This window comes from Melospiza georgiana, chromosome 21 (assembly GCF_028018845.1).
Source record: "Melospiza georgiana isolate bMelGeo1 chromosome 21, bMelGeo1.pri, whole genome shotgun sequence".
In the NCBI taxonomy this organism is placed as follows: Eukaryota; Metazoa; Chordata; class Aves; order Passeriformes; family Passerellidae; genus Melospiza; species Melospiza georgiana.
Genome location: NC_080450.1, coordinates 9,674,089 through 9,687,554, shown reverse-complemented (window position 1 = coordinate 9,687,554; position 13,466 = coordinate 9,674,089). Strand labels below are relative to the sequence as shown.

Sequence of the window (13,466 nt, the reverse complement as noted above, 5' to 3'; positions counted from 1 at the left end):
AACCCATCCTCAGACACCACAGCTCTGCTCTGCTCCCCCCTGGAGAAGGGCTAGAAGCAGGAGGAAGAACAAGGAACAGGCTGTCCTGTTTAGAAAAGGCAGACAGCCCGCACTTTTCTTACACTTTATTAATGTTTTTCCCAATCAGACAAAAACCCCACCACAGCAAAGTGGGCAAATGCACCACACTCACCTGCTCCAAGGGCCCACGTGCACTGCTCTGGTTCATTCAGTGTGGTGTCTCTCCAGGCTAATAAAGCCTTTCTCAGCTGGGATGATGGCAGTGTCCCACAGGGGAACCAGGAGCAGCTCTGGCCTCCACCATCAGCTTCCTCCATGGTTTTCTCTGCCAGCCAGCCAGGGCTGGATCCTGCTCTGCTCCCTGGTGCCACACACCCACAGTCTTCCTGTGGGACCTCCCAGTCCCACACCCATCATTATCTGAGCTCCCAGGACCCCCCGAGCAAACCATTCACTCACAGTGCCAGGTTTCACCACTGCTCAGCTCAGTGACCATTAGTTCAGCTTCCTTCCACAGCCCTGGCCACAAAGAGAGTCCAGAACAGTCATGCTCCACTCAAAATGCATTCAGGTTCCACCCTGAACAAAGTTAAAAATATCCCAAATTTAAGAAAAGAAGCCCATTAAAAAACCCCACCACAAGCACCACAGTTACAGTTCTAAAGCAGCTGGACAGAAACCTAACATTAAAAATCCTAATTTAAACCCAGAATATCTAAAGGGAAAAAAAATGAGCCACCTCACCCTCCATGTGTAAGTGCAGAATAGGAAGTGCAGCCCCCAGGACCACCCACACCCAGCTGGTGACACTCAGAATTAGGGCTGATAAGAGGATTCAGCTGGGGAGAACACGAGTCCCATCCTGCCAGGGCTCTGCTGGTGCCCCTGAGAGGAACAGGATGTCCCCCCACCCCACATGACAGCTAAAATCCCAGTATTGAAAAGAAACATGAACTGAGATTAGCCTTGACATTTCTGGGTCTTGTAATCACAGTGGGTGACAAAAGCAAATTCTGGATCAGAGCTTTTCCCTGAGCAATTTAAACACAGCTATTTTGAGAAGACTGAGCTAAACAAAGGGGTGACAGCCCCAAAGTTGAAAGCCACAGGATGTGGGGTCCTGGGATTATGTGATAATCAGGCAGCCCAAGTAGTCTCCAAACTACATGTACTTTTTGGAAATCAGGGTGAAAAAGCACTGCCCCTGCACAGCCTTCTGCCCCTCGCCCCATCCATGGGTTCTTGTCCCCCCACATGCCATGGAGAGGCACTGCTGGCCAAAAGCCCTTGACCCCCTCACAAGGTGAAGGCTCAATTCAGGAGGAGAAAATAATGAGGCAGGAAGCGAAAATTAAATAATTTCAGTGGAAAATGGAAGGGAATGGTTTTTACATTCATCTCCTTTTGTTGGCATCTTGTCAAAGGGTTTTTATTGGGAAACCACAGTTGGACCCAGGGACTCTGGTGGGGAGAAAAGCTGTGTTTTTCCTACTTGAGGCTCAGTGCCTCCTGTGAGATATCCCACAGCAACAGGAGACGGGCTTGAGGTGAAACTTGAACTTTTGGTGCATTTCCTCATCAGACCTGTCCATTCCTTCCCTGGCAGCCAGTCCAGCCATGCTGGCAGAGGTGTGAGGCCCTGCTGGATCACTGCACACTCCAGGCAGTCAAAGGCACCAGCCACTGCTGGAGGCCAGGAGAAACAGTGACACCACTGAAGGGACAATCCTCTTGCCCCAGTGGGCAGGACACAGCCACTTCCAGACTGGTCTGGCTCGTCCCACATGGTTCTGACAGCCCCATGGCAGGGTGCAGCCTGTCAGTGATGCTGGGGAAATGTACTGAAGAATGTATTGAATTGATAAGATTTTAAGAATTTGTGAGAGTTTAAGAATGATTTATATTATAATTGCTAAGAATTTATTATTTAAAAAGGTATTTTCCTTTGGAGAAATGTATTTAAGAAAGGGCAAAATGCAGTGAGGAGAGAGAGGGAAAACGATAGAAGGTCCTGTGAGCAGCATGGCTGGGGGAAAGAGGGGAAGGACAGGTGGGCCAGAAGCCTGGACAGAGCAGATATCCAAGCCTGGGACTAATCTTTTTTTTTGTTTTGTTTTGTTTGGGGTTTTTAGTTGGTTTTTTTTCTTTCTTTCTTTCTTTTTTTTTTTTTTTGTTAGGGTTTTTTTTTTTTTTGGTTTGGGTTTTTTTTGTGTGTGTGTTTTTTGTTTGTTTGTTAGTTTTGTTTTGTTTTTTAACTTAAACCCAGCCTGTTTACCCGTCTTTGACCGTAGTTTTACCGGTGCATGATCTTCCTGCCCTTTACTCCATCCACCCATGGTTGGTTTCACCTCCCTTCTCCCATCCCGGCTGCGGACGGGGTGTTGATCGGGGGCAGCTCAGCGCGGCAGACCTGGGTCAGATCCCGGGCAAAACCCCGTGGCCCGGGCCCGTCCCTCCGAAATGCCCGGCCCGGGGAGCTCCGTCCCCTCAGCAGCGCCCGGCCCTGGGTGCTCCGTCCCGTAACGGTGCCGGGTTCTGTCCCTCAGCAGTGCCAGGCCCTGGGTGCTCCGTGTGGCCCTGGTGCCCGGCCCCGTCCCTCAGCTGTGCCCAGCCCTGGGTGCTCCGTCCCCTCCCCGGTACCCAGTTCTGTCCCTCCGAAATGCCCGGCCCTGGGTGCTCCGTCCCCTCAGCAGCGCCCGGCCCTGGGTGCTCCGTCCTGGTGCCCGGTTCCCGGTCCTGTCCCTCAGCACTGGCCGGCTCTGGGCGCTCCGTCCCTTCCCCGGTGCCCGGTCCTGTCCCTCAGCAGTGCCTGGCCCAGGGTGCTCGGTCCCGCCCCGGTGCCCATCCCTGGGTGCTCCGTCCCCTCCCCGGTGCCCAGTCCTGGATGCTCCGTCCCCTCCCCCGTGCCCAGTCCTGTCTCTCAGCAGTGCCCGTCTCCGGGTGTTCCGTCCCGCCCCGCTGCGCGGTCCTGTCCCTCAGCAGTGCCCGTCTCTGGGTGCTCCGTCCCCTCCCCGGTGCCCATCCCCGGGTCCTCCGTCCCTCCCCCGTTCCCTCCCCGGTGCCCGGTCCCCGCCTCTCGCAGTCCTCCGAGCCGCCAGGGGGCGCGTTGGCGGAGCCCGCCCTCTTGGCGGCGCTCGTGCCCGGCGGCGGAAGGACGCTGGTCCGGCACGTGCCCATGGAGGCCGGCGGGTCCCGCCGCCTCAGGTGGGGCGGAAGGGGGGCAAGCGGGGAGGCAGCGGGGGAACCCGCGGTGAGGGGGCCGGGAAGGCACCATGGGCAACCGCAGACAACCGCACTACGGGAAGCCGCGGGAGCACTCGGGGAGTCTGCACTATTGGGGACCGGGGAGGCACCGGCGCAACGCGCGGTACCGGGGAAAAGGAGGCACTGGCGGGAGCCACCGATGAGGGGGCCGGGGAGGTACCGGCGGAGCCGCGGTACGGGGCCTGGGGAAGCACCGCGGGAACGCCCGGTACGGGGATCTGGAGGGGCTGCCGAAGCACGGGAGGCCCCGGGGGCACTGCTGTACGGGGTCCCGGGGCTGGCGGCCGCTCTCCCGTCCCTCACCACCCCGCTGTCGCCCGCAGCACGGCGGAGCAGCCGGAGGGTTGCCAGGCCCCGCGGAGCCCCCGCGGACAGAAGTATTTCCTCCCCGACGGCTCGGCCGGGCAGGCCGAGAGGCTGCGGCGCTGCGGCGAGGAGCAGTGGCGGCTGCTCTGCGAGGAGCGCCCGGAGCGGCCGTAAGTCCATCCTGGAGCGGCGCTGGGAATGGCTTTTCCCGTGGAAGGGGTGATGCCGGCGGGCAGAGCACAGCTCGGGGGTTACGGGTGCGATCCCCTTGGCAGCAGGAGGTGTTGGACACCACAGTAAACCCCTGTTGGTAGCAGGAGGTGTTGGACAGCGCAGTAAACCCCCCGCGGTTCACCTGCACTCAGGGCCCGTGCTGGAGCAGCAGCAGTGCGACACAGCCTGGCTGTCCCTGAAGGAGCACAGGGACATGCTGTGGCTTCAGAAACTCCCTCACAGGGCTCTTGGTTTTCCCAGGTGCCTGTGTAATCCTGTGGCCTTTGCAGGTAGCAGCCACTGCCTTCTTGGGCATGATCCAAGTTACTGAGTGTCTTGTTGATGCTCCTGTGTGGCCTGTGCAGATTTGACCAGGTGTCAGTGTCCTTGATTTATCAGTCTTGGTGGTTTCAACAGTGCTGCCAGACTTTGGTGCTTATCACTTGGGAGGCATTCACACCCACCTCTCAACACACACCTTCTCTGCTTGGCCTGCAGCTATTATTTTTTCCCTGTGAGTCCCCATGGGTAGGGTACAGTGATTAGAGGATGTCTTGGCAGAAGCTGAGTTCTGTATGATACAGAATCACTGAATGGTTTGGGTTGGAAAGGACCTTAAAGATCACCCCATTGGACTCCCTGCCATAGGCAAGGACACCTTCCACTAGACCAGGTTGCTCAGAGCCCCATCCGACCTGGCTGTGAATGCTTACAGGGACATGGCAGCCACAGCTTCTCTGGGCAACCTCAGAGGTGTTAGTTCTTCAATATCCACATATCCTGCATTAGGCCCTGCATCTCCAGCAAGCTGCTGTAGCCTCTGGACATGTCTCTGTGGTGCTGACTGAAGACACTTTTAACTTTTTGGTGGTGATAAAGTGATGCTGCTAGAGCCAGGGGATGATGGCTTTCTGATGCCTTGTAAAAATGCCACCTGGAAACTTGCTGCCTTTGATACCTCCCTGAGCTTGTTTTGTGCTGCTACACCAGGAGCTGATTGTAGGCCACACTAGCAGTAACAAACAAATCTTTATTCTTCTCAGGGGGAATCTGGTGAAGGCTGAGTGGAAACCAGAACAGGGCATCGTGGAGCTGAAGTCCCCTGCGGTGAGTGCCACAGAGTGTGCTCAGTGCCATCATCTCCTGCTGCCTCACAGATTCCTTAATTTGCTTCTTGCAATGGGAGGGAGCCTGGCTGTCAGCAGGGAGCAGCCAGAACCAATCAGGGATTTGTGCTCCTGTTCCAGGGAAAGTTCTGGCACACCATGGGGTTCTCAGAACGAGGCAAACAATGCCTGCTGCCCGAGGAAGCTCTGTACCTGCTGGAGTGTGTAAGTAGGATGAGGGCACTGGGTCCTCACTGACTGGGGGAGCTGTAATAACTGTTAAACAGCTGCTTCTCAAAGAATTGTCTCTTTTAGTATGTTCTGATGGACCTGTTTGTCACCAGGCTGTGGGTTCATACCCTGTACTCTCAAGCAGCCTCTGTGTCACTGACAGAGTGTGTCAGTTGGATCTGTGGCCAGTTCATTCAGCTTAAGCAGAGATCTTTGGGGTTGCTGCTTGGGATTTCTTCCCAGTATATATGGCAAAAAGAAATTTAAATGTGGCAGACAGAGTAGTGAGACCACGTTGGTTCAGTGCTCCTCTGCTTGCAGAAATGCTGCTTAGGGCTCAGCTGGATTTCTTTGCTGTAGAAAGGAGTTTTTTTTTTGGTCTCTCCACCAAAACCTGTTATCAGTAGAATTGGTGCATTGATCTAAAGGGAACTTTTATCCCTCAGCAAAATAAACAGATTGTGAGCTGATGCTGATGCCATTTCTTAAATCCTAAAGCAAAGGTGGGGCTTTTTTACCCCTGGCATTCTGACTAATAGTTTGTAAACAAATTGATGGCAATAAAATGGTTTAGTCAGATACTGAATACAAAATCCCCCCAAAACAGAAAAAAACCAGTGAGATGCCTTCAGCCCATGCCATGGAAAAGGTGTGGTTCCTAGGGTTTTGTTTTCTTTATGAGTAAACATCATTTAAAAAGACAGAAAGGAGGAAAAAAGTGTAGCCTAAAACAGCCTTCTGGAGGTCATTTGCTATTCCCAGGGGAAGTTACCTATGGGATCTCTGAGTCTGTAAAGGAAGTAAATGCTTCTGAGGAGGCACCAATTGATGCCACCTGAAGCTGTTGTTCACTCCTCTGCTCCAGTTCTCAGTTTTGCTGGTGTAAGTGCTTTTGTTGTTGTGCTGTATCCTGAATCACTCAGATCATCAAAGTTAGTTTATCTGCCCAAGCAGTGGTTATTTTATCAGCTGAGTTTTTTGCTCCCAGGTGCATCCTCCAAACAGGAGCAGGAGCTGAGAGCTGTGGGTGGGGACTTCTTACCTGGCTGATCAAACCAGGGTATGGGGGAATTGGGTATGGGAAAGGGACTGTAAGAGGTCCAGGTGACACATGGGGAGAGATGGATATCCTGTCAGGGAGGGACCAGCTGTCAGCAGCAGTGGGAAAGGACAGGCTGTGAGCTTGCATAGATTTGTTCCTGTGACTCACACCAAGCTTCTGCCCTGCAGGGCTCTGTCCAGCTCTTTTACAGAGATGTGCCCCTGTCAATCCAGGAAGCCTACGAGACTCTGTTGTGCCAGGAGGCAATGAGCCTGTCACATTACCAGGTGTGTTGGGACCTCCAGCTGTTGGAGGAGGATGAAGGCAGAAAGGCCAGACTCTGCCACACAAGCTCTTCCAGTGGCTGGAAGCAGGGTAGGCTGATTGGGGAGGGAAGGGAAGTCATCCTCAGTTTTCCCACTCACCTTCTTCCAGATGTTCAGTTCCTGTTTCCCCACCTTTGCTTTGGGTCCTAACACTGGCATTTGTTCCTCTGCCAGTGCCACACTGTGTTCACTGTCCTGGTTTTAGGCCAATTTCGGGAGAAAAACCTCTAAAAGAGGTTTCCTCTAGAGAGCAAATTCAAGCAGCCCGTCCCACAACTGCTTTGGGAAAAAGATTTCCTTGGAGAAAAGTGGAAAAAACTGCTCATTTACAAGGCAAAGCATTCACCAGCACAGAAAAAAAAAAAAAAAAAAAAAAAAAAAAAAAAAAAAACAACCCAGTATTAAACTATAAAACCTCTTGCCCCTCCAAAAGAGATGACAAACTCAGAAAAGTCCCCTTAGTGGGCTGTAGCTCGACTCACTCAGTCTCTTATCTGTCCCTCTGATGCTGGAAATGCCACAGCCCAGGCCCAGCCCAGTGGGCCACAGGTGTGAGCTGCCAGTGCTCTTCTGGTATTTGGTCCAGAACAGGCTTAAACAGGTCCAGAGAAAAAGCAAACCCACAGTCCATGTCCAGGGAACTTCTCTGCCTCAGCTAGCTAAAAACCTAAAAACTAACTGAAAGCAAAGGAGAGCTCTGTCCCACTGTCTGTCCATCTGCAGACAACACAGTCCAGGAGCAGGAATGTGGAGGAGTGAGTGCAGTGTCTGAAAACAAACTGCACGCTTCTTCTCTCCCTCCTTCACTCTCAGAGCCTCTTTGCATCTTAAAGGTGCAAAACTTATTTCTGGGCTAAACATATGAATGGGGATACAAGCATCATAAAGTCACCCAGGACATCATTCAGTCATAGTGGAACTGAAGTAAATTGTGTTTAGAGCTGTCATCTAACATTCTTGCTTTCCTTTGCTCTAAGGTGTTCAGCCATTTGAAGCAACTGGGTTATATTGTACTGAGATTTGACCCCAGGTAATCAACTTTTCCTTCCCGTGCTGCTTTCTCCTTCCTCAAGACCCTGAGACTCTCTGCACCCACTGCCTGGCCCTAGGGAATGGGACCAGAGAGGAGGACTTTGGCCCTGCATTCCATCTCTTGGGAGGATTAAAGGCTAAGAGTGCCACTCTGCCCTTCCTTGCTCCTCCCTCCTGAGGAGTTGATTTGGAACATGAACTGGGGCATGAACTGAGGGCCATCCTGGTCCCACTTGGGCATTTTCTGTGTCTTTGGTTGCTGTATTCTGGGGGCTGGGCAGAAGGTAGTTCCTCTACATCACCCTGCTCTCAGCCTCTGTGTTGGTCTCTCCTTCCAGCACTGTCCTGTCTCCCTATGAGAGGCAGCTGAACTTGGAAGGTCACTGCAAGAGCTCTGGGAAACACCATTGCAAGAGGAGGAGGAGGAGTTCCAGCCCCCGGTAAGGATGTGGCCCAAAGCCTTCTTCCATCCTCTTCAGGCCCTGCTTGCTCAGGAGCAGCTGCTTTGCTGCAGTGTCCCCAGGCCCTCCTGCTGGGGGTGACCTTGTATGGCACTTTGCTCTTGGCTGTTCCCAGGCAGTGCAGCACTTTTCCTGAATGCCTTGCAGTGTTCCCTTTTGTCACACGTGTGTGTCATGCCAGGGCTAAGAGGGGCAAATTGTCCCCAGGTCCCCCTGTGGTGCTGAGATGTCAAAAGAGAAGAGTGGAGAAGTCAGTGCAAAAGGAACACATGTCAGGCACCTCCTCCTACTTTTTTTAACAGGAGCACAGCTACCACAGTGCACATCTTCCATTTATCCACCTCCTCAGTCCAGCTTACCTGCCAAGACTCAACAGCAGAGAGCAGACTTGTGTCCTAGGGCTTGCACATGTCTGAAACATCCCCACAACCTGACAATGAGCAATTCTTCTCATAATTCTGACAGTTCCCAGGAGGTGGCGTCAGCCTTTCAGAAACGGGGAGGATGAGTCTGGAGAGTCTCTGCTGACAGTAAATCAGTGCCTGAGGAGTTTGGAATTGTAGGAACTGAGAGGTTAAACTGCTGGTCTAAGAACTGCCCCATCTTCTCTGGAATCAGAGTCTGAATCTCACACCAATAAGAGTTGCTTGGCAGGCAGGTTTCTGCCTGGCCTGTGCTGCTTTGGCTGAAGTCCATAGTGTTTGCATGGAGGTGTTTGGGTCAGTGTCTGGGGTGTGGAGCTGGCATGGCAGGTTGGAAACATTGTCTATACAAATCAAGGCTGAGATTCTCTTGGGCGTTGAAGTCAAACCTTGTGCAGGACTTCTCAGAAGTTTAATCTGCCTTTGGCATTCACTCTTTAGTTTTTCCTGCTTTTTTCTTTTCGCATTTGTCTCACAAAGAAGTTGTTCTAAAGGGTTTGCAGACCTATCTGAGGGTTCCTGCCACTTTTGTTGCCCTTCCTTCAGGCTTGGCAGACTGCATTCTTCCTGTTAACAGGGAGCAGGCAGAATTTAAAGGAAAGCAAGCTCTACCACACGCTCTCCCTGAATTTTTTACTGTTCCTTTGTCTTTAGTTTACATGAGAAGAAACATAAAGTATGTGAGGACCTTCCAGAAGCTGAAGGGACCTCCAGCAAAGATGGAGATGACTATGGAGACTCCATTCCTGTGGATGAAAAGCCCTTGTCAGTGCAGCCAAAGGAACCAGATGCTGTCAGTGCAGAGGGGGAGTCAATGCTAGTTCCTCTTGATACAGGACAAAAGGACTCTCTGAGCTTCTCCAGCAGGCAGGCTGGAGACCACAAGGAGAACAGCACTGGCGCCCATGCACCCCGCTGGGATTTTACCACCATCACCTTTCCCAACATGGCCTCAGACCAGCCCTGCACACACCTGCCCTCCCCTGACAGCAGGCTCCTACCAGAGAACGTGCCAGGCAGGGAGGTGGATGCAGCCTCCTGGTGCACACAGATCAACCAGAAACAGGAAAAGCTGTCGCGGAAGGAGAGGAGGCAGCGCGAGAGGGAGAGCAGGTACAGGAGCAGTGTCAATGCCGACCAGGAGGTGAGGTGCTGCTCCAACTGGCAGGAGTACAAAGCCCTCTTGGAGCAGAGGAGGCAGCAGAGGGCTTGGAAGCGACCCTCCCACCTCTGGAACCAAGCTGTCACACCACTGCTGCGGCCAGAAGAAGTGACCTCACCAGGTAGTGGCTCTGGGAACTTGACAGGGACCGTTCTCTCTCCCCCAGCTCTGAGAAAGAGTGTCTGGTATGCAGCAGCAAAAGGGATGACGTGGAGAAGCTGAACATCAGTTTTGGGGACAGTATTTTGAGCAGGAGAATCTTTCTATAGCCCACTCAAGTGCCAGGATAAACAAGGCCTTGGGAGGGCTTCTAATCCATTCCCCATGTCCTGCTGTATTGCAGTCCTTCCTGCTGGGCTGTTAGGCATGTGCAGTCAGGGCCAGCAAGATGCAAAGCAACTGCAGAGTGTCTGGGCTGTGTGTTGGGAGGAGATGAGGAAGTTGAGGCCTTTGAAGTAGCCAGTGGTGACTGTGGAGCTGCCAGCCATTGTCAGAGGAGGAAGGCTCGTGGGTGGTGTGGAGTGCTTGGAGTGCCCTGGGAGGGAAATTGCTGGTCTGATCCTTTCCCGTTCCTTCTCCCTCCAGCTGAGCTCCTCGAGCAGATCAGTGTGCTGCAGCCCTCCCACATCCTGGATGGAGCCTCCTGGTTAGTATCCAGCCAGTCAGCTTGGAGCTGTGGGGAGCGGGAGTGTCTTGTGACTGTCCCTGCTTGTGAGGTCTGTGAGGTGCTCCCAGCAGCAGTCTGGGAGTTGCTCTGCTCCATGACCCCCTAGCATTTCTAGAGAGGGGGTGACATTTCCGTGAAGTGGCAGGTCCTGCAGCAGCAGAGCCAGGGCTTTCCAGGCCAATTCAAACAGCAGGGTTCCTCTTTTATCCTGCCCTTCCTTCTCTGCCCACCAGCCAGAGGTTTGATTTGGTTTCACCTGTGCCTCATCCCTGGAACGTGCTGCCATCCCTGCTTCAGTGGTTATGAAACCTTGGCTTTGGGACTTTGGGTTCTGCTCCTGCCTCAGAGTCAGTGTGGTGCTTGTGAGCAGTTCCTGCAGTGCTTTGCTCCTGTCTTAGTGCTGCTTCTTGTGAGGCTGTAGGGTAGATGTGAGCCAGGATCTTGCTCTGCTCTGACCACAGGAAAGTTCTGGAAAGTAATTGATACAATTGCAGGGTCAGTCCTTTGAGGAGTGAAGCCTTTCAAAGGACACAAACTAGTCAAACCTAGACCCAAACTAAAGGGAGTTTTTGCTCCCTCTTTTCTCTGCTTCACCCATACCCTGCAGTGTTCTGATCCCATACCTGTGGGTGTGTTCCCCTGCAGGCTGCAGGAGGACCCAGAGGCCATGAAGATAGACTTCAACGTGTATCAAGCAGACGCTGTGTCCAAGTTTAAGAAGACAAAGCCTGGGAAGCCCCATGTCAGGATGTGTGTTCGCAGGTACCCACGAATCTTGTGCTGTTTCTGAAACTTTGCAGTTGTTGTGGAAACGAAGTCCTAATGATCTGTAAATGACCCAACATCTTGTGAGCTTTACAGATCATCAGAGTGTCTCACTTGAGGGTGGTCCTGCCCAGGATTTTTTTTTCTTTCAGTTCCTCATCCTTTGTTGGAGACTATGGCCGACAGTTTCCCCCCTCTTCCCCTGTCCTTGCATTCAACCCACATTGTTTGGTCATGTGGTTGCTGCTCATGTCTGAGTATGACTGGGAGTCAGGAGAAAGAAGCCACCGCTTTTATGCAATACTTGTGAAATTCAGGTAGAACGCAGTGCTACAGGAGCTGAATCCTCAGTCAGTGCTGGTCACTCTGGAATTCTGCAGAGATGAACCTCCCCAGAGCTTGCTACAGGCTCTGAGCCATAGGTTCAGTATTTTGATCTTTGTCGAGTGTAATGTTAAAATCACTAAGAACAGAGGGTATGTGTCCCCTTTTTTGCTGGATCCAGAACCTGATACTAGAACTCTGTAGCAAGGTACAAAGTTCAGTTTCTGCCTTTTCTCATTTTGCTTTACTGAAACTGTCCCTCTGCTCTCTGCAGCTGTAGTAGACAGAGCAAGGAAGGTGGTAATGCAGTTTTACCAAGGTATGTCATCAGCCAGTAGGATGATCCTTGTTGCCTAAATACTTTGATTGATGAGCAAACAGAGTCTGCAGAATTAAAAGGAGGGAAAAGCAGGTCAGATGTTGATCCCAGCAACCTAAAGATCTTCCCAGCACAAGTTATCCTTGCTTTTGGCAAAGGATTCACCAGCTCCCAGCTCCAGGCATGCTGGGTACTCACTCTCAGGGCTGGCAGGACGGCAGAGGGTGGGGAGAATCACTACCAGCTCCTCAGGCCAAAGGGAGCTGTTGTGATGGCTGGCCAGGACAGCTTTGCCTCTGTGTTCTTCTAGCTTGGAGAACAAACAGGATGTTTTTTTCTCTCTGTAGCTTTGATGAGCAGATCCCCTCCCTGCGGGCTTTGAAGCAGGTGACGTATCTGAGTGGGGACGTCCCTCTGGTCTTTGCACTGGTGGATCATGGAGAAATCACCTTCTATTCACTGAAGGAGTTCAAGCTGCCCGTTGATGTTTATCACTGAAGCTGCTGTCACTTGCAGAAATGGGATGGAATAAAGGGAACAGTTTTACTCAGGAGTTGTTTTCCTGATTAATGAAATATTACAGAAAACAGAGCCTGTGATAACTGGAACCTTGGGAAGTTGGCCACTTTACTGGCTTCACCCACCCAGACGGCTCAGGCATAATATGTGAGTCTGTTTGGCTTAGCTGGGCTTTTCTGGGCTGGAGTACACACTGCTTTGTTCTTGAAGCCACTGGCTCTCCAGCTTTCTCACCTCGTGGACCACCAGCCTGCCTTTCCTGAGTCATCTTTTGCTGACTGTGGACCATTAGAAAACACTTTGCTGGTGATCCTTTTGTCACATGTAAAGAACCACTGTGCTACACCAATGGAATGATTGGAGTGTCACTGAGGTCAGTCAGGGACAGAATAAGCTGATCAGTGCTGGTGGCCTGAGCCTCTGTCATTCATCTGTGCCAAGGACCATCAGATCAGATTCTGGTCTGGAAAGGGCACAGCCATAGACTCAGTCACCTGGAGGAAAGTTTCCAGACACTTGAGAGCAGGAAACTGTGCCTTGAACACAATTTTGTCAGCCAGAGGCCAAAGAAAGCCCCAGAGCATTGCAGATGGCAGCTTGGCTTCCTGCAGCAGCTGTGCTGAGATGGCCACACAGTGTTAAACCATGCTAAAACTTCACCACCACTATCAGCACACTGCATCTGGCAGTCTCACCTGGGCTGAGTTGCAGCCCCTCTCCTTCAGCCCAACATCCTCTTTCCTGGCTGTGGATCCTTGTTATTTCTCTTGCACGTGAGAGGTCCCTGAGTAAAGAGAAAAGCTACAAATTCCTCATGAGCTTTCCAGTCTGCTCTCCACCAGGATATCTAGGTACCAAATTTGCTTTAGCCTCTATGCCAAAAGTGCCAGGTGCCAGAAGGTCTGCTCAGTGGGTGGAAGTGAGCTAAGCAAGGCTGTGTTTGATATCAAAGTTTTCAGAACTGTAATAGCAACTGGTTTAGATGTACTTTATTTGGTGTTTTTTTATTCTTTCTGGAGATGTGGAGAACGCTAAGCAATAAAAAAAAAAAACCCTTTTCCAACAATTCAAGCTCCTCGGTGTATTTCTTAAATCTCCTAGAAATGTTCAGTTATGCAGAGGGAGACTGTGGAGGCTGCTGGGACCCGAGCAGCAGCAGCAGCAGCTGGTGAATGCCTGCTCAAGGTCACACTGTGGCTGTAACCCGGGTAACCCTGCTCCTACGCCGGCTGTTCCCGGGCAGGGCAGCGTGACTCACGGCCTGGAGGTGTCCCTACATCCTGCTG

General features: G+C 52.2%; 1 protein-coding gene across 1 annotated transcript; it reads left to right on the top strand.

The window, feature by feature from the left end:
• The first annotated feature begins 3,167 nt into the window (after positions 1-3,167).
• TSEN54 (tRNA splicing endonuclease subunit 54) lies at positions 3,168-13,246 on the top strand. Its single transcript, XM_058039052.1, has 11 exons — positions 3,168-3,225; positions 3,609-3,761; positions 4,848-4,911; positions 5,052-5,135; positions 6,372-6,470; positions 7,487-7,539; positions 7,880-7,981; positions 9,079-9,707; positions 10,172-10,232; positions 10,899-11,015; positions 12,009-13,246. The coding sequence occupies exons 1-11, from the start codon at positions 3,197-3,199 to the stop codon at positions 12,157-12,159; spliced, it is 1,542 nt and encodes a 513-aa protein (XP_057895035.1). The 5' UTR covers positions 3,168-3,196; the 3' UTR covers positions 12,160-13,246.
• The last annotated feature ends 220 nt before the right edge of the window (positions 13,247-13,466 follow it).

Coding starts and splice junctions, on each gene's coding strand:
- TSEN54 (XM_058039052.1), top strand. CDS start 3,197: ATGGAGGCCGGCGGGTCCCGCCGCCTCAG. Junction 7,982..9,078: donor AGGAGGAGTTCCAGCCCCCG/GTAAGGATGTGG, acceptor CTTTGTCTTTAG/TTTACATGAGAAGAAACATA. Junction 10,233..10,898: donor ATCCTGGATGGAGCCTCCTG/GTTAGTATCCAG, acceptor GTTCCCCTGCAG/GCTGCAGGAGGACCCAGAGG.